Source organism: Myxine glutinosa, chromosome 1 (genome assembly GCF_964187855.1).
Source record: "Myxine glutinosa chromosome 1, kmMyxGlut1.1, whole genome shotgun sequence".
Lineage (NCBI taxonomy): Eukaryota > Metazoa > Chordata > Myxini > Myxiniformes > Myxinidae > Myxine > Myxine glutinosa.
The window spans coordinates 36133165-36153679 of NC_136261.1; the positions used below are offsets into that span (position 1 = coordinate 36133165).

At 46.3% G+C, this 20515-nt stretch overlaps 1 protein-coding gene across 1 annotated transcript in view; it reads left to right on the forward strand.

Annotated features, from left to right (window-relative positions):
* Window positions 1–20515, forward strand: part of LOC137414448 (uncharacterized) — a 368155-nt gene that overhangs the window by 76637 nt on the left and 271003 nt on the right. The window contains exon 7 of the mRNA XM_078770989.1: window positions 3145–3204. Coding sequence (XP_078627115.1) covers window positions 3145–3204 — 60 coding nt within the window. The remainder of the gene's footprint in view (window positions 1–3144; window positions 3205–20515) is intronic.

Genomic DNA, 20515 nt, shown 5'->3' on the forward strand with positions numbered 1-20515 from the left:
TGGGAGGCGGGTGAGAGTGATGACATGGCCGGTGAGGGGATGGAATGGGAGCCACAGTGTCTTGTGGGTGGCGTATGTTTTTGTGTTGTGGTTAGGTGTTTTGATGTGGTCGTGAGAGTGGAACCTGGAGAGTGTGTGATGATTATTGGAGATAATGAGGGGTGATAATTGTGCTTTTGGAAATGTGCTTTTGGGAAGATGTGATGGTTTAAATGTGAACTGGGGGAATTTCACATGTAGCAGGCCATGGCAAGCCTTGTAACACCTTTTACACCATCTATGGAATTGTACTGAATTGTGCTGAGTTGTGTGGAGAATTGAATGGCAGTGGGGGAGGAAGTGTGTTTGGGGACCATGGGTGGGGAAGGTGTGTGTGTCCGCAGGTACAGAGCAAGCTCTGAGGAGCGATGCCTGCGGGCCCCCCTCTGCGGCAATTACCCCTGGCAGCCGGTGGTAACTGGAAATTGGAGCTCGTCGGTGGAGGGTCTGGTTGGGCGCCGCGGGGTGAGGAAGTCCCCCGGTGACCCGTGTTGCTGCGTGAAAGCAGGAGGCAAAGGAGCCTGGTGTGTGTGGAGACCCTCACCGGCGAGGTAACGGCGGAAAGGGGCTGTTGGGCTGTCACGGGGCCAAGAGGTAAAGGGGGGGGGGGGCAATGAATTTGTAAGTCGGTTGACTTGTTTTTGGGACTGCGGGCACCACAGCCTGATGCGCCCCCACCATCTTTTGTGCGGTACCTCCCCGCTGCCTAGTTGAGGAATGCACACACACGTGAATGACATCAATGCCATGGTCCTGCAGGGGGTGTATTGGGAATAAGTGCTTTGTTGATTTTTGCAATGCCTTGATGACCTATGGAATGAGAATGAGTGGTTAAGGGGTCTGTGTAGCATGAATGTGGGCGAAATCCACCGAGCCGTGTCACTCACCTGTAACATCTGGACGGGGCCCGTGGAAATTTAGGGGGATGCATTGGGGATGGCCCCGCAGGTAAGGTTGAGTCTTGTGGCATCCACCGGGGGACGCGGTCTGTAGACCGGGGTATGTACAAAGGTTAGAGTTTTGAGTTTGGAAAGATGGTTAAGTTTTGTGGTTAAGTTAGCGTTGTGTGTTGTTGTTTCCTCCCTCCACAGGAACAACGAAGAAGATGTACATACTTGCATGATGGTTAAGGGGTTCAGCATGTTAAGGAAGTGTAGGTAGGTAGTCCGACTCACTTCCCACAGCCCTTCCTGATTTATTTCATAGGTTAATTAAGTGTGTGACAGTAAGTGTTAAGGCTGGAATGGTAGCCCTGCGGTGAACCTTGCAGGAGCTACGGTTCCAGGGGGGGGGCTGTGTTATGAATTTGGTAATGCAACATCTAGAGCTAGGTAGATCTGAATAGGTAGGTATTCGGCTGTCGTGACAGGGACTCTACATGTAATAAGTTATTGATGTTCAGGCGGTTGTCGGGGTAAGATGTATGAGTGTGGATCTACCTGGAGATTCGAGTGTTAAATAGTGAGGGATTAAAGGTAACGCCCCTGTGAGTATCACCTAGTAATCAAACCTTTGTCCTTTATGGCACTGCAAACCACATAAACATTAGTTAGGTCCTTAGCGCAACATTAAATAATTCCCTTTCCCTGACAAGGACTTCGTATTAAATTGACAGGAAACCAGGTCAAAAACACCGCCACAAGTGGCCGCCACCGTGTACACCTCCAAGGCCTACAAACCTGGCCGGCACGTGTTATGCCGGGACCGCAGGGTGGCGGAGGGGGGAGATGTCAGGAGTCGCGGGAGGCTTTGATTGGCTGAGAAGTGCGCCAATGTGACGTCATCGGCCACCAATATAGGCGACGGTCGGACGCCATTTCAGGAGTTCGCGAAGTTGAGTTGAGTTCGTGGCAGACGCAGGCAGGCACCAGAGAGTTGAGTCGCAAGTCACACGGAGTTAGTTCGCCAGTTGGAGTTGGAGAGGACACGCCATTTCGGGCAGTCGCAGTCGAGTTCGAGCTTGGCAGTGAGCAATTGAGAAGCGAGTTGGAAGGACGAGACGTGCAGTCACACCTGCGTTCTCTCCGGTCCTGTCTTCGTGCTTTGTGTGGGGATCGACCTCGTGTGAAGCTGCTGGCTTGCGTTGGGTGCTTTGGAGCGTGGTGCACGGACCTGGTGGGCGGCGAGAGGATCGGAGCCTGGTGGAGCAAGGCCTCGTCACTCGTGGGTGCATCGGGGCCGAGCGGTGCCGGGGTGGACGGCAAACAATACAAGACGACAAAGACAGATAAGCCGAGCTCCTTGTGTACATTTTACAAGACGTGTTATTTTCGTAATTAATCTCCCTCGTTTGTGTTTGCTGTCAGTCGCGTGGGGACGTCCCGATTTAGGTTTATTAGAGTTATTAGATTTACCGGCGGGCTTTTTCACTGGCTTTACTTTTCCTAATAAACCCTTATATTACTTTTTGTACATAATATCTGAACGCAGTTTTCCTGGGTGTTTGATTTTAATAGATAAGGTTGCGGAGCCTTCGCTGCGTCCCGCCATTCCGCGCGTTGGTGTTGAACTTGAGTCCGCCATTGAGTGTTCGCCTCGGGAGTTAAAGTCTCGCAAATCGGTCATCCGTAACTGTGGTGTTAATCACGGTTACGCGACAATATATATATATAAATATATATATATATATATATATACATATATATATATATATATATATATATATATATATATATATATATATATATATATATATATATATATATATATATATATATATATATATATATATATATATATATATATACAGGGTGGTCCACAATAATAATAATAAGCACAATAATAAACTTAGTTGTTTGTTGCAGGTATCGTTCTTCAAAATGTGCCCAGGGTTTCTGGACCACTCTGTACATACATATATATATATATGTCTTTTTTTTCTTCTTTTCTTTTTAAATTAAACTGCGAATACATGAATAAATAATGTAGAGACAGGTTACATGCTATGAACTTCGACAACGCAAAACTCATAAATGCTGGGATTGCGAATGTTGAGGCCTGACTGCATTTCACTTCACCGCTGTGACGTTATCGTCAACTTTCACTATGAATTTGTCCAATCAATTTTGTCTGATCGACCACATTATGTGTCTGTCTTTCATTCAGATATTACAAGGATGTACCCAGGACATCTTGCAAAAGCTCGGAAATCTTCGTTCTATTCAGGTATGACGTCATGTAGTTCTGAAGATGTGTGTGTAAACATATGTGCACTTCCCAGCTGTGACCTCATCATCAACATTCAGTCTGAATATGTCCAAATGCTTTTTTTGTGATCCAACATCTTTCGTTATGTCCATTTCTGTCATACAAAACATAATGGCAAATTCGGACACCATCTTGGATAGGCTCAGTATTCTTCCCATTCACTAGTATACCTGCCAACCTTTTTTTGAAAGAAAAGCGGTAGGCTGGCGTTGCACGCGTCCCTAGGGGGGGTCAGGGGGCATGCCCCCCGGGAAATTTTCCAAAAAATGAAGCAAAATGGTGCAATCTCCTGCATTTTGAGACCACAGTTAGCTGAAATATATCAACATATTTTTAGAGTGAAAAAGAGAAAACAACATGGTTGATCTACTCACACAGTTAGCTGAAATATATCAACATATTTTTAGAGTGAAAAAGAGAAAACAACATGGTTGATCTACTCACCAATCTTTATTTTACTAAGACATCATGATCATCAGTCACGTTTCCATAAATTACTCACTGTACAAGCTCTACATGTATGTGCCCATACATGTACACAAGAGTTTACATAAACTCACTGATACATCTTTATGAATGAAATGACTGGCCACTCTGATTTCACACATGTTTACAGTTTCACACATGTTTACAGTTTTCAGGTTTGAACAGTTAAGATGCACATTTAGCTATTCAGAGCCTGGTAGGTGGCACGTTTGGCCTTCTTAAGAAGGTCGGCATCCGGCTTCCACGAGAAGCAGCTGACTCCATCCGGCTTGAAGATGTTAATCTTCCCTGCCAGCAAAGCACAGAGTGTTTCTGACGCCATGGCCCCCCAAAGTCGTTGTATCCCCCATGACTGATGGAGAAGTCTGATCGACACATATCACAGAAGGCATGTCCGTCTCCCTTACGCGAAGCCTTGATACACTTGAACTCTGTTGTCCAACTTGGCTTAAACTTGTTGACCCAGCGTGGGGTGGTTTTCTCTTTTCTGGTGTTTGCATTGTTGTCGTGCACTGAAGCGATGAGTACTCTCTGTTAACTGCAGTCTTTGATCATGAATGGAAAATGGCGCGTTGTCTTGAAATGAATGCCCGCTGTTTCCTGTCGTCCCATTGGTCATGCTTAGTTTGGAAGCAATAACCAATCGCTGACGAGATAAGAAATCAAGGTCAGGTACGAGTTTTGTAGAATGTTGAAGCAGCCGCGCGTGTAATACGATCTTGGCAGTGAGAAACGAACGCAAAACTGAAAAAACACAATTTTTTTTTTTTTCCAATAACAATTTCCAAATGCAGTATGTCTGACTAATAAAATCGGTATGCGTTGGGAGCTATAGAAAATCGGTAGGCTACCCCGCGAATCGGTAGGGTTGGTAGGTGCAACATGGTGCTAGGGATGTGGTGTCCTGGTGAACTCTTGTGCAGAGCACATTCTCACCGCATGTGGTGTAGACGTCCTTCTCTGACGTCAGATTTTCTACAACCTAAGATGGCCAATAAAACAAGCCTGATTAAACTGTATGTCGTTACGGATATTGCATATAAAGTGATGTAGGAATTACACTCGGTCATTATCATCCACATATTTTGAAGTGTATACTCGATGATACGTGTATATGGTTTGCGAAAAACAATCATGCAATACTGGATGGAGTCTTACCTGGTGTGCCAAGAAGTCGAATAGCTCTGTCTTGTTGTCTGCCAATCTCAAGAACTCCTGCCAATTTCCGGGAATCTTGTTGCATGGCGCAACACGCCGCCGAACACCTTTTCCACGGTTCTCTCTCGCAGTGGATTTCAAACTGTCGTCCAGGTACACATCCCAAATGATGTCGAGTCTGTTCACGTTTCGCAGCTGCGCTTTGACGTAAGGGCATATTCTTTGATATGACACCTGCGTAATGACACACCTGTGTGGCATATTCTTGGAATGTTTTGATGCCGATGGGCTTCAGCATGTTGATGATTGCAGCACCATCCAATATGACGACATCAACTGATGGGGCATCTCCACATGATGTGCAGTAGTTCTCGAGACATTCGAAACTGATCATCATCAAAACTGAGCATGACATCCCGGCCTTGTTTGTATGCATGAAGCCCTGGCATGTTTGCGAGTATTCGATTTTTCAAATCGGTGGAGTGTATACGTCCACTTATTGCAACTCCCAGTTCTGCCAGTCGGTCGGTGTATAACTGTAGAAGATCCACCAGTTTGAAAACAGGTGCAATAGCCTTGTCGCTCAATTTCGTCTCTTCTATGTATCCCATAAGTTCCACCAATGCTATACCATGAGACACTCAACGTTCTCTTTTTCTCCCTGTTCTGTCTTCCTGTTGCTGGCATTGTACAATTTGACAAGACAATTGGCATGGTACTTCGCTTCCTGGGCCACAAGGTCACGAGAACTGATTTGTGCAATTAACTTTTGATCCTGCAGTTTCAATGCACATTGTCTAACCCTCTGTGTGAGTCGTGGTGTCATTGCTTCATGCAGAGGTATCGCCTCTGTTCCAGCTTCATCACAGAAGAAACACTTGAAATCTTCTAGAGGATCTGTACATTCAGCCTGCCGTAACATGTAAGGTCCTCCTAGGGTATCGTCAGATGTACATGTAGTAGGTTGTGAAGCTAGGTGAACTCTGGCGAGGCGACTGGCACAGCACTTCAATCGGCATGATTTGTGCCATTGGGCATGATTTGTGCCATTGGGCATGATTACGTTCCAGTGTGCTTCCAATACCATCCCCTTCATCAAGCCTACGTATGTCAATCGGTAATGGTTGGTTGCCCACTTCAAGAAATTTGCTCAAGTTTTCACCCAGAGTATCATTTGCGTATCATATATTATATAACTTAACTATGATAAATCTGAAATAATCATCATTGGCCCTAAAACGCTCATAAAATCCACCAATAACTTTGCCCTCAACATCGACGGTATCCCAGTGTCCACCTCCCCTCACATCCGGAATCTTGGCATCATCTTTGACCAAACCCTCTCCTTCGACAAATACACTAAACAGATCACAAAATCGGCCTTCTTTCACCTGAAAAACATCGCCCGTCTCCATCCATCCCTCTCCTCCACGGCTGCAGAAACCCTCATCCACACCTTCATCACCTCCCGTCTGGAGTACTGCAATAGCCTCCTCTATGGTTCACCCTCAACAATCACCAATAAACTCCAATACATTCAGAACTCCGCTGCCCGTCTACTCACCCATTCCCGGGCCCGTGACCACATCACCCCCATCCTTTACAAGCTTCACTGGCTCCCCATCTCCCAGAGAATCCAAAATCCTCCTCTTGACCTACAAAGCCCTCCATAACCTGGCCCCATCCTACCTGGCTGACCTCCTCTCCAGACACACTCCCAACCGCAACCTCCGCTCTGCTGGTACCAACCTCCTGACCCCCCCCCCCCCCCATCCGGACCAAATTCAGATCCTGTGGGGACAGGGCCTTCTCCAACGCTGCTCCCACCCTCTGGAACTCACTACCTCACACCATCAGAGACTCCTCCTCACTCACCACATTCAAAACATCACTCAAGACCCACCTGTTCAACACTGCATTCAACATTTAACCCACAGCATTTAAAGCCATGATTATCTCTTCTTCTTCGCCCTCCTTTTTGCTATGGGTATTTCTCTATTGATTCTTGTTTTTTGCAATTGTTTTTATGTTTTGCTATGTATTATGTTTTGCACTCTGTCAAAGCGTCTTTGGGCTCCCTGAAAAGCGCTATATAAAATAAATGCATTATTATTATTATTATTATTATTATCATATCCAACACCAACATCTGTGCGTTTTGATTTTGCTGGACATTGCAGTGGTTTATCCGAGTGTTCTTGGCATAAGGCACACATACTCCAGTCTATCGGTTGACATGTGTCTAAAGTTGATCTCAGTGTCTCGCCGTGAACAAGTTTGCATTTTTTCCGTGTCGACATAATTCCTGTTCACTCACCTATGAAGAGAAGAAATACAAATTATTACAACAAGAAACAATAATTCCTTTTTCTTTCCCTTAATTATTGCATGATCCTGCAGTTCGTCACAATGGATAGTATGAAGATGATGATGATCCAACGAGGTGATGATATACATTCCTCCTGTAGGAGAGTGAGAAAGATTCATGCGAGTGTGAAAGTACTCGCCCCATGATATATATGCATTTTTTTCAACCAAATGATGGTTCCATTGGATTCAGCATGTCTGAAAACATGCAAAAGGATACTTTATTTAAGTTTATATGTTAACTATTCACAAAGATACGGCAATTAATAGACATTTTCAATTGCGGCGGTGGCCATTTTGAATTTTCGCACTTTTTTTTTTTTTTTTTTGTATACTGAATCGAGGCTCCTGAAAGAGCTAACATTTATTTCACAAACAAATCAACCAGACAAACAAAATATACAAAAAGAGGGAGCGGAAGACAAGATGGGGAGAGAAGGGGAAGCACACAACCACAACATTTGAGAGCAGGGAGAAGTGTGGGAGGGAGAGGGCTTGGGGGGAGGAGGCATGGGAAGGGGGGGGGGGGGGGGGGGAGAGGTATAAAACACAAGGGGACCGAAATTAGCGGGGGTAGAAAAGATCAAGGTTTGGTTTTTCTACCCACTTTATGGGCCCACTAAAGATCAAGCCCACTTTATGGGCTTCTCGGAAAAAATCCAGCTTGGTACCATATCTCAAGTTAATTCGTACCATCTTGGCATCATATATAGTCAGGTTCACTATGTCAATAAATTATATTTCGTTCAAAATCATGGTAGATTAGCAAACCTATACATTTTTGGAAAGGTTATAGCATAAGGAAACTAAAAATCAATGTTTACATTTGGAGAGATACCTGTATGTCGGCCATTTTGGATTTTCAAAATGACCACTGTAAAATACATATTTTGTTCTATTTCTGCCTCTAATTACCCTAAAAACTTTTTAAAATATACTAAACCTATATTTTCAGGGACAAGGAATCCAATGAAAGTATCAAATTAGTGCTATGGGGAATGGTAAGACACGAATCAAAGGTTTTGAATTGCAAAATACTGTCTTTATATTCGCGATAAGTTGCATAATCAAATACATGTTATCATTTTGTACAGGCAGTTAATAACATCAAAATGTGTCACAATAATTCATATCACCAAACATACACAGGCAGTCAGCAAAATCATATGTACACATGCAGTCAGTATAACTTCACATCTACACAGGCAGTCAATGGCATCAAACATACACGATTACAGAATATGCCATTTAGAGTTCGTCATCACTGTCCTGTGTGTCGTATCCGACAATATAGTCCGCATCGTTTTCACAGTCCGTTCCACACAAGCAAAGGTCGGTCAAATTGATTGGCAAATCAAATTGGTCGAATGGTTGATCGAATCGAATTCGATGAATCAAATCGAATTGGTCGAATGGTCGATCGAATCGAATTCGATGAATCGAATCGAATCGATCGAATTGGTCGAATGGTCGATCGAAGCGATTGGTCGAATTGGTCGAATCGAATTGGTCGGAATTGGCAAATGTAAACATTGATTTTCAGATTTTCCATGTAATAACGTTTCCAAAAATGTATAGGTTTGCTAATCTACCATGATTTTGAACGAAAAAACATAGTGAACCAGACTATATATGCCAATTTTGGTGCTTTTACCACCAAACCCACAATCATTTCACATATCTGCCCCACTAATATGAGCACCATCTGCAGAACTGGTTCATTATTAAGTGAGAGTTAGTGCACTACCTGCACTGGAAATTGTAGGTGAGAGTTGGAATTTGGGCACGCAATGTAATTATGAATTGGAAGATGCCTTGACCTGACCTCTCGACATCAGAGGCAATTTTGCATTCGGTTTGGTCCCACAAGGACCTGGGTCTACACCAGCCATGATTACCATAAAGCTTCCTATAAGCAGACAAACAATTAGAATAGGGTGAAAGGTTCAAACTATGTGTTTCCTGCTAAGCTTACTTACAAAAATTGTAATCATTCATTTATTTAGACCTTTAGGTCAAGGTTTTCTCCCATGATTCCTCGGAAACAGTCATTTCAACAAGCCCCTTAGATTTGGTCACCCTCCTCTCTCCTTACAAATGGCTTATCATTCCATGAACAGAATCCCATTAAATTACACTGTTTTGGCAATAATTATTTTGTCTTGGCTCATTTGAAGAGTTAGATATATCAGTCCACACTGGCATCCCATTCTTTCCTGTAGGTGATCCTTTTTGCTCGTCAACTTGAACGGTACTCCATAAATATTCTCCCACGTAAGCTGAAAGACAGCCCTAATATTTTGAGGAAATTGTTTTCAGAACCGCCAAGTTTTCACAAACGTTCAGATTAGAGCGTGACTTGCCACAATTGTGCCGACAAGAAACTGTGAAGTTATCTTTGATCAAATGTGACCTTGACAGCAATGAAATGGAGATGTTCCACCGGCGGCGGACGTGTCATCGCTCTGCAGGGGCGGACGGCGACGAGCGCGTACATTAGGGGGTGCGGAGCTGGAAGGTCCACTGATTTCGGAAGGGAAAGCTGTAGGGATCTACGGCGATAAGACTGAGATGGAAGAGAATGAACGCAGGATATGCCCATCACAGTAGGCCTCGAGGTTCCTTCCACTTGTGCTTGGGAGGACAGTGAAATGCTGTGCGCAGCAGGCATAAATCTTTATTACGGCATGACAGCGGTGGATATTAGCTTTGTCAGCTGACAGGTTTGGTGGCTTACAGAAAGCTGGAATGGGGGCCGGGAGGGAGTGCAATGGAGGGCTGGGGAAAAGGAAAAATCGGTTCATCTGACGTGATGTCCATGGCAAGTGATGGTTATGCGCAGCCATGCTTGCCGACATTGGTGGTGGGTTTGTAAACGGCGCATCAACCACAATAGGCTTGTTCTTTGTCGGCTACTTAGCTTCCTTCTCCCAAAGCAAAAGTATTCCTCCCTCCCAAATCATCAACTTTCACTTATTTTGGTTTCTCCACAACTCTTTTCCCTATGCAGACATTATTTATCTCTGCCGCCAAAGGTGGACGGAGGTTACATTTTCACCCCTTTGTCTGTCTGTCTGTGAGCAGGATATCCCAAAAATTATGGATGAAACTTGGTGGACAGGTTGAGTTTGAGACGGAGGAATTTATGAGATTTTGGTGAAGATCCGGATCTAGATATGTACATGGGAATTTTTCATTTTTTAAAGTGAATCTTCATAATTGAGAGATGGAGCCAAAACGATATACAGTCATACCCCGTTTTACGCCATTTCGACCTACGCCAAATCCGACTTTACGCCACTCATCTAGAGTAAATTTCAGTTCAGCGAACGTCATGTGCGACTTTACGTCACTCCTACGGACGTGAAAAAAATTAAACAATTTAAACAATTGGATGTTTTAACGTTTTAACGATCGTTGATCGTTGTTTTAACGTTGATGTTTTAACGATCGAAACAATTTAAAATACAATAAAAAGCACATTAAAAATATTTTTAAAATGTACGTACAGTATACGTACGCGTAGCTGCTGGTTCTCATTCAAAACAAAGGCGACGCCATATGCATTTTGTCCTGTGCTGCGGTCGCGTGCTTGCTTTGCCTTTCGCTGGTATTTTTGTGATTATTCCTTTACTGTGTAAAGGTTTCTTTACTGTGTAAAACAACCAACGTAACGTGGCAACGGCGAAACATGACGATGCCGGCTCGGACATACAGTATACGTTTGTGTGTATATATATATATATATATATATATATATAGAAAGGCAGGACCCAGTACCTCCAATGACGGTGGCTCATAGTGCGAGAGGACTGGGGGGTGATAGTGGGAGATAGTGTCCGATGTAGAGGGATGGTAGCTCTACCATCCCTCACGTTGGGGCAAAGGAGCAGTAGATTTATGGGGTTTGGCAGTGTGAACTAGCCGAGGGCGGGCTAGGATATTGTTAGGGATTTATAAGGATGACAATAGGAGACCGAGATTTAAGTAGAGACATTGATACAGGGAGAGGGGACGTAGTCAGATTAGAAGGATGTTAATGATTAGGGAAGTGCTTAGTAGAAGGGAAGACAGGGAAAGCACAAGTATTAGAGGGAAGTAGTTATTTAGATGATGCTGTGTGTGTGTAATTGTGGGCGCCTCTTGGGCTTGGTGAAATGAGGCATTGGTCGAGAATGGTTGTGTGTGTGAGAATCTGGTTATAATTGAACTTGGTGAAATGAGGCAATGGTCTGGGATGACCGGAGAAAGTGTATGAGTGGTGTCTTGAGGACATGTGTAATGGTGTTGAGTGATTGGCTTGCATGGGGTGCAAGTGGATAAATGGAGAGAATATTTGGTGTGTGGGAATAAATGGTGTGTGGAGTGAGTAGTGTGGATTGAGTGGTGTGGTAAGGCATTTTTAAGACATTACGCCCGGTTTACGTCAAAATCTGAGTTACGTCACAGCTTATGGAACCAATTAATGACGTAGGCCGGGGTATTACTGTGGTATTACTGTGAAAGACAGCCCGGATGACTAGCAGAAGTACCTGGCGTTGCCGGGCGGGGGAGGGAGGGGAACGGGGGGAGGGGAGCAGAGGGGAGGGGAGGGGAATGGGGGGGAGGAGAGGGGAGGGGAATGGGGGGAGGAGGAGGAGGGAGGGGGAGGAAGGGGGGGGGGGAAGGGGAGCAGTCAGAAGTGGAAGCTCTTTTACAGAGAATTTATATCTTAAAGGGAAGGGGAGGGGGGGAGAAGGGTGGGGAGGGGGAGGGGGGGGAAGGGGAGGGGAGGTGGGAGGCAGGAGAGGAATGGGAGTGGCTCACGTTTCTGAATGAATGTGGCTCACATTTCTGAGTGAATGTGGCTCACGTTTGAGTGAATGTGGCTCACATTTGAGTGAATGTGGCTCATGTTTCTGAGTGAATGTGGCTCACGTTTCTGAGTTGTGTGATGCCGATCAGGAAGAAGAAGAAGCCATACTTCCAAATTCGTACACTTCCGGAATTGTTTTGTATTTATTTCTGCGAATGTGTACTTGTATATAACTGTCATTCATTTTAAAAGGCTGAGGCACTATCGAGCGATTTATTTATTTATTTTTTCACTCCAAAAAAACAAACTTTTTTTTTTCAATATTTTTCTTTTTGGCCTAAAACACTCCCAGGCACTCACTGATGAACCTCTGAACGTTTGATGAAGATCCGTTCACCCATCTCTGAATAAAACGCGGACACACACACACACAGACAACTCGCGTTGTATATATATTGTTACGGACACGACTTTGATGTTATGGTGGGCCGAGCGGAATGGCCGCCGTGTCCGCACAAGTTACCCGATTACACTCGAACCTTGGCCGAGTCGCGCTACGCTAAATCAATTGAGGAAAGGACACAACGGCTGGGTTTAAAATGACACGACACCAGGGGTACGGTTCTCAAGACCTCCGGAGGAGGTTATAATATTGCGGAAGGTTAGATTACAGGGATGATAGAGAGACAGCATAGAAAGATAGGCACTTAATTACGGTCTTGTAGTAGCCCCGACAGACGACAGATAAACAGGACAAAACTGACTCACACGGGGATTGATGGCAAGGAAAGCGGGTAGTCGATGGCTCAAGGTGCACTCTTGGCTCAGGGGCAAACTCAACCCGGTCCGGTCCAAAGATGCGAGGAGGTCGCTCAGCGCTCGGAGGTCGCGACTTGTCTTTCCAAGCTGGGGGCGCATCTGACGTCACGTCCGGTAGGCTGCGTATATCCGGCGGGGAGTGACACGCCCTCGGCTCGTTAGCTCCGCCCCAGATGGAATCGGCCCGTTGCTTCTCATTGGGTGCGTGCGGGGGGGTTACCGGCTCCGCCCTTGACGAGGGGCCGACAGGCAGCCCCTTCTTGGTAACCCCGTCGGCGCACATGGGTAATGGCGGCTAACCGAGCCGGAGTGAGGACGCACACTCCCCGCGCGCTATTGTGGTAGTTGTTGTTGTAGTTGTGGTTGTTGTGGTTTCATGAGGAAGATGGGAGGAGGTATGGGGAGGTCCTAAACTCACTACTGGTGCCATACAATCACATTCTGGTGCAACGAAGAGTCAGAATTAATGGAAACGAGTCCTTAACTGACATAGACTAAGAATAACTAGCAAGATGTCCGAAAGTTGTCTACGTGAGATGCGGTGGACCTGGGCACGACATTTAATGGGGGAAAAAGGGGAAGGTCGGTTCTACAGAGTGTTATTTACAGGCAATGGGACTAGGGAATGGGGGATTGGGGATAGTTGGGGAGTATTGGGGAAATAGGGGAATATTTACAAGCGGATATGGAGGCCAAATGCCATATCCGCAACATTGCACCCTTCTCTACCCTCGGGCCATCCCGACCCGATAAATTTTTACCTATTTTAGTGTGGCACTCAGATGTAGTTCCCTCTACTATTAACTCTACCCTGAGTGCGACAGTTTTACAGATGTTCACAAATGAGTAAATATGTCCCCCTGCGACGTTGCACCCTTCTCCTCACAGAAACACACCCACAGGATAACCGAATCGCGGAAAGAATTCTCAAACTAAACATACAGCCGGTAGGGAGCATTATTTACAAGACTACGCTGATCTTTACACTACGATCCAGGACCTGTTTTTGGAGGAACACATGCAGATGTTATGCATAGAGAGAGCACGCATGCCAGCATCGATACACCAACCCACGAGTGCTCTGTGGCCTTACGGCCTTTAATAACGTGCAGAGCACCCCTTCCAAGCACCAAAAGCACCACCCCATCACACAGTCAGCACCATCCGGTGCAGTTACCATTGTTCATTAAAATAAAAACAACAACCCTTAACCCTGCAGGTGCCTCTTGCTCTTCGTGTGGTGCACTTGGCCTTCTGGCTTCTTTCAAAATAAAGAAAGGCGCCAACCGCGTCCATTTCTTTATTGTGGCCGTCAGGGGGCCAACTATTAGTGGTTCACCTGTATGGCATAGGTGCCACGTTGACCCATAGGTCCATCCACGGGTGGTGCTTGGCCGCAAAAGAACTGCGGTCCATTGTGGGTGGCCACCAACATTGCGGTCCATATGGTGTATCGATCCAGGCAGCAAGCAGCGAAAGTGCAGGCCCACAACTGCGGATCCAGCACCTCTCTCTCCTCTCTCTCTGCCCCAAAACCAGATCCTCGGAGGTGGGAGACAAAAGAAGAAGACAAGTGAGTAAGGTGGTAAGGGCGCAAAAGTGCACGCAATATAAGATGATGCACACTGGGGGCACATGGGAACCAGGTGAGACAGGTACGTTCCTACCGTACGCCCCCCCCCCCCCCCCCCCCCACCAGGTAACCTACATGGCCCTTCCCTTACCCCTTACTGTATCCACAAAACACAACACTACCCATAAACATCTACTTTACAAATCAACAAACGTCCCTACTGTCTTCCCCGTTCCTCCCATAAACCAAATTCGTCTTCTCTCCCTCCTAACCAATCAAATTTGCCATTTTCAACTTTCATCAAAATTTGCCATCTCCAACTCAACATCATAATTTGTCATCACCAATTCATCATCAGTCCCTCCTAAGGAGGGAGAGATGGAATCACCCCAATGTCTCATCCATGTCGTGATGCGTCTCACCAATCCACACAGCAATCCTTACTTCCTGCAACACAAAACAAAGAAAACACAGGTGTGGAGTCATCATCATCACCTCAGGTAAGTGGCTGCGTATGGTGCGACAGGTTCATCAATCCTAACTATTTCCTAAATGACTTTAACAACTTTACATTACCCGGGGTCTTTCTCCTGCCAAACCATTGGCCCTCTTACACTATGGGTTCTAAAAACCAATTCCCATTGACCAACTGTGGTGCTTTTCAATTTGGGGTCTCACTCCCCCGATTCATCTCCCGGTGCCCTCGCACAATTTCTGGGCTGTGGCGTGTACCTCTCCCAGTGGGTCTACCCACCTGCACACCTCCACCACTGCAGTTGCCTCCGAGCTTACCTGCTCCTTACCCTAACCTAACTACCTGGGGAAGGCCCTCTGACGCTCTCCCCACTCGGTGCCCTCTCTGGCACTGGGCTACCCGGGGCCGTCCTCCGGATCCTCGGGCCCCATCCACAACTCTACCGGCTCCCAGAGCCCACCTGCGGCCTCACCTGGCCGACATCCTCACAGTGGTGGAGTGCCCAACCAACTACACACACTAACAGGCTACACGCCCAGCCATTTCCACAACACTAATGCACCCATCCACAATACCATTCTGCAACCGCACCACAAATGCCAATATCCAACCACAATTTACCTATACCCTCTACCTAACACTTACACTACCCGCCCCGGGTATCCGTGATGGGGGTCCACTCTTCCCCCATTCACACCTTCGCACCATGCACACCACTCCGTACCACTTACTCCAACTCTCTCCACACACCTGTACCTGCACACCTGTGCTCTCACACCTGGTGCCACCTGCACCCTTCTCTCCCCAAGCGCATTCGCGCTGATCCACAACACTCACTACTCATACACTGCTCCACACACCTGTCCAGTTGCACACCTGTGCAATCACACCTGTTCAATTCTCACACACACGGCATCATCTCAGCTAACTACTCCCCTCTGAAACTTGCGCTTCCCAGTCGTCCCTTAATCAATAATATATTCCCAATCAATCAACAACAATCAACAATCAATCAACAATATTACTAAGATGGCCATCTCATATATTTCCCCCCTTGACCCACACTCACTGCACCCTCAATGGTCACTGTCCCTCACAATGTCTCTGGGCCCCTCCAGACCAAGGTGAAGGTCGACTTCGCCGCACACGGGCGGTTGAACGGACCCCTGGCTGACGTGCTTCAAACGTGCACGTCCCGTACCGGGAACGGCCTCTGGGCGTGATTGCGGCCTCTGGGCTGTGAACGGCTCGCAAAGCGCGCGAGGCCCAAGGTGCGACCCGTACACGCCCTCGGAGGCGTCGAGGCGAACAGTGCCGGACGCTTGGTTCCTTCCAGGAACCCACGGCAACCTGACACGTAACAGGCAATCACCCCGCGCAGGTAACTCCTCTCGCCCGACGGGCTTTTCACACTCAGCGTTCCCAACGCTGATCAATATTGACGCCGCTCGTGTCGGAGCTGGGCGAGGAGAAGAAGATGGCCGCTTTCTCTCCCGACCTTGTCTCTTTTTTTCTTCTTCCGGTTCACCATCCCGTTTCCGGTCTCCTGTTAGCAGGAGCGCTTCTAACCATTTAACCACAACAACCTTTAATAGAATAAACATTAATAAGCAATGACCTGAATAGTAATTCACATAAATCCGGAATCCGTAACACCACTCGTAATTTGAGTGCGCTAAGCGCACTTCAGGTCCGAATCTCGCTCCCGACACCAACTGTTGCGGCCAATAGTACAATTGTTGTCCAAAATTTGGGCTAAATAAATTTAGTCCCAGGTTCGAATCCCAACTCCTGACTACCAATTGTTGCGGATCTCTCTGCCGGCCCCTTTTCCCCTTACCAAGGGGGAATTAATCCCCTTGTCTGCGTCTGACCGACGTGAGTCCTGAAGCTGCCCAGCTCCCTCCAGAGAGGCAGGTGAGCAACCGCGGACAAGATGTTATTTGCCGAGCGGATTAGCAGCCGCGGCTCGAACCATTAGCAATACTACACCCGATCCTAAACGTTGGCCAAATCGTGCCACAGGTATTCAATGATGGAAATCACAAGGACGATCGGACGAGGAAGAAGAAGAAGGCAAAGGTAGGAAATAACAGGATTTATTATTATTTACACAAGACTAAAGGAAGCAAAGCAATCAAAGTAATATACAGAAAATGGAGGGAGCAGAAGGACACAGCAATTTCTAGCTTATCTGTACAGGCTTAACTTATACCCAGGACAATACAGACAGAACGAACTCACTCACACGAATAGGGAATTGCAGATTGGATTGGCTGGAGGGATCAGAAGGTTCAGGTGGTCCACAGAACGGGCGATAGGGAGGTCCGAGGGTCGCAGCACGACGTCGGGGTTCGCGTGCACGCACTTGTTCTTTTGGAGGTAGGTTCCGGCAGTTGCCATCAGTGCTGGTTGGTATTGCGAGCAGGGCGTCCCTGCAGGACGTTCGCGCCACGCAGAATGAACAGTCCTCCCCACTGGTGTTCCTTGCTCATGCACCTCCCTTCACAGAACTTCTCAATGTGTGCTCCCTCACTCATCTGCTGGTGGGGGCTCTCCCCCCACGGGTTATATAGCCACGCCCTACCAAGCCATGACCACACCTTACCAAGCCGTGCCCACCGAGTCCTGGTTGGGCGCAAGGGCTTCCTGGCTCCACCTCCTGAAGACGATGGGCCGGCCACGCCCTTCTCCCCCGAGTTGACCGCGTGCGTAATGGCGTCTTGGGGTGAAGAAAACCGCCCAAAGTTACTGGCACTTTGAAGAGTCCATGGGGGCGTCGGAGGGATCTATCTTATTTCAATTCGGTGCAATGCAGGGTCAACTAGTGGGAAACAGAGCCTTAAACTACATAGAATAAGAAATAACTATTTAGAAGGGCATATGGTGGCCTACGTGCTTGCGATGGATTAACTCAGGGGATGACCCTTGACCTTCACACTTAATGGAGGTATTTACAAGGATCATTACACTATTTACAGAGGGTGATATTTACAACAAAGGATTCTCAAATCTGCAACAATATATATATACTAGCGGGGTCACCCGTGGGAATCCCACGGGCATGGATGTGTGTGACATTTCGACATATTGAGTTATATGCTGCACATTCATTTTTACAAAATGGTTACTGGCAAGTCATCAGATCCAGAAATGGTGTGAATTTAGTTATTTCACATAATATGTGACCCCTCACTCCTCTCCACCTGACACTCTCCTGTCTCCACCTGACACTCTCCTGTCTCCACCTGACACTCTCCTCTCTCCACCTAGCACTCCTCTCCTCTCCAAACCCTCACATCCCTCTCCTTTCCAATCCCTCACCTCTCCAATCCCTCACACTCCTCTCCTCTCCAATCCTTCACACGCCTCTCCAATCGCGCCTCACACTCCTCTCCAATCGCGCCTCACACTCCTCTCCAATCGCGCCTCACACTCCTCTCCAATCGTGCCTCACACTCCTCTCCAATCGTGCCTCACACTCCCCTCCAATCACTCCTCTCCAATCGTGCCTCACACTCCTCTCCAATCGTGCCTCACACTCCTCTCCAATCGTGCCTCACACTCCTCTCCAATCGCGCCTCACACTCCTCTCCAATCGCGCCTCACTCGCCTCTCCAATCGGCTTTCCCCGTCTCGTTTCTCTCCTTTTTCTCCCGTCTCGTTCTTTTTCTTGCTCCAAATCGGCCCGTCGGAATCGGAAATCGGCCCGTCTCGCCCGTCGGCCCGTCGGAATCGGAAATCGGCCCGTCTTGCTTTTGTGCTTGTGCGTAAATAAATTGTGTTCATGACACCATTTCTGGTGTTGGGCTAGCGGCTAGGGTGCCGGCTTAGGATCCTGGGTTCGAATCTCGGTCGATCGCCGAATTAATGCCAGGGGGGTTGACTCAGCCTGTCATCCTTCCGAGGTCGGCTAATTGAGTACCAGTTCACTGGTAATTCCCTGTTTGTCGTTGAAGGCGGCAAAAAGGGTTGGCGTCAGGAAGGGCATCCGGCCGTAAAACATTGCTTCAAAAAGGGGACAAAAAAACAACAACTACCACGGTCCCCGAAAAGGCCAACCCCCGCTTTGCGGGGAAAAATGGCCTCTAAACGGTGGTTTTTACACCATTTCTGGATCTGATGACTTGCCAGTAACCATTTTGTAAAAATGAATGTGCAGCATCTAACTCAATATGTCGAAATGTCACACACATCCATGCCCGTGGGATTCCCACGGGTGACCCCGCAAGTTTGCATTGACGTTCGTCGATGGACTCGTTCGCCCGTCTCATTCGTTTTCTTGCTGCATCCTGTTCAAGTCTGCGTTCTTCATCGATCGTCTCATTCATTTTGGAAATAGAAGTTTCCACGCAGCGCATGAATTGTCACGATCCTCAAGAGGAATTTGTCTCGTAATCATCAAATGATAAATGGCAAGTAAATTATATTGTGGAAAATTAAAGATTTCAAATAAACCTATTTAAAGTGTATTCGCACATAACTAATTTTAAAAAACGAAGAAATATCTCTCGGTAATTTCCTGAAACATATTTTACTTCCGGCTAATAATGTTGAATTAAATTAAAACGAAGAAATATATGTCGGCATCATTGTTGACGTTTTTGTGACGACTGTCATCAAACGAAAAAGTAATATATCTTAACGGAAAAGCAAAAGCGAATTTTTAATATATATCGACACGTTGCCGTCGGTGTCATGTTGGGCGGTGTATGATACACCATGACGCGATTTTAAAAAATATATCTCTGCATTTTCCCGCGTGTGTGGAATGTTCTCAATTATTGCTGACACCGAGTCCAAAACCATCGATAAAAATGAAATCATATGGTGAGTTAGATTGGAGATAAAGGCGTGAGAGAGACTCAATGGCCTTGAAGTTGAAGTTACAGGCGTTTGAGAATTCATTTCGTTCTATAAACGGCAACTTTCATTGGATTTCCTTCCCGTTTTTTTTCAACCGAGTCGAAAACTATGTTAGCGACTGTGAAAAATGAAATGATATATCGAATTTTTAATATGTATCGACACGTTGCCGTCGGTGTCATGTTAGGCGGTGTATGATACACCATGACGCGATTTTAAAAAATATATCTGCATTTTCCCGCGTGTGTGGAATGTTCTCAATTATTGCTGACACCGACTCTAAAACCATCGATAAAAATGAAATCATATGGTGAGTTAGATTGGAGATAAAGGCGTGAGAGAGACTCAATGGCCTTGAAGTTACAGGCATTTGAGAATTCATTTCGTTCTATAAACGGCAACTTTCATCGGATTTTCTTCTCGTTTTTTTTCAACCGAGTCTAAAACTATGTTAGCGACTGTGAAAAATGAAATGATATATCGAATTTAAAATAGATATCGACACATTGCCGTCGGTGTCATGTTGGGCGGTGTATGATACACCATGACGCGATTTTAAAAAATATATCTCTGCATTTTCCCGCGTGTGTGGAATGTTTGTGGAAAATTAAAGATTTCAAATAAACCTATTTAAAGTGTATGCGCACATAACTAATAAAAAAAACGAAGAAATATCTCTCGGTAATTTCCTGAAACATATTTTACTTCCGGCTAATATGTTGAATGAAAT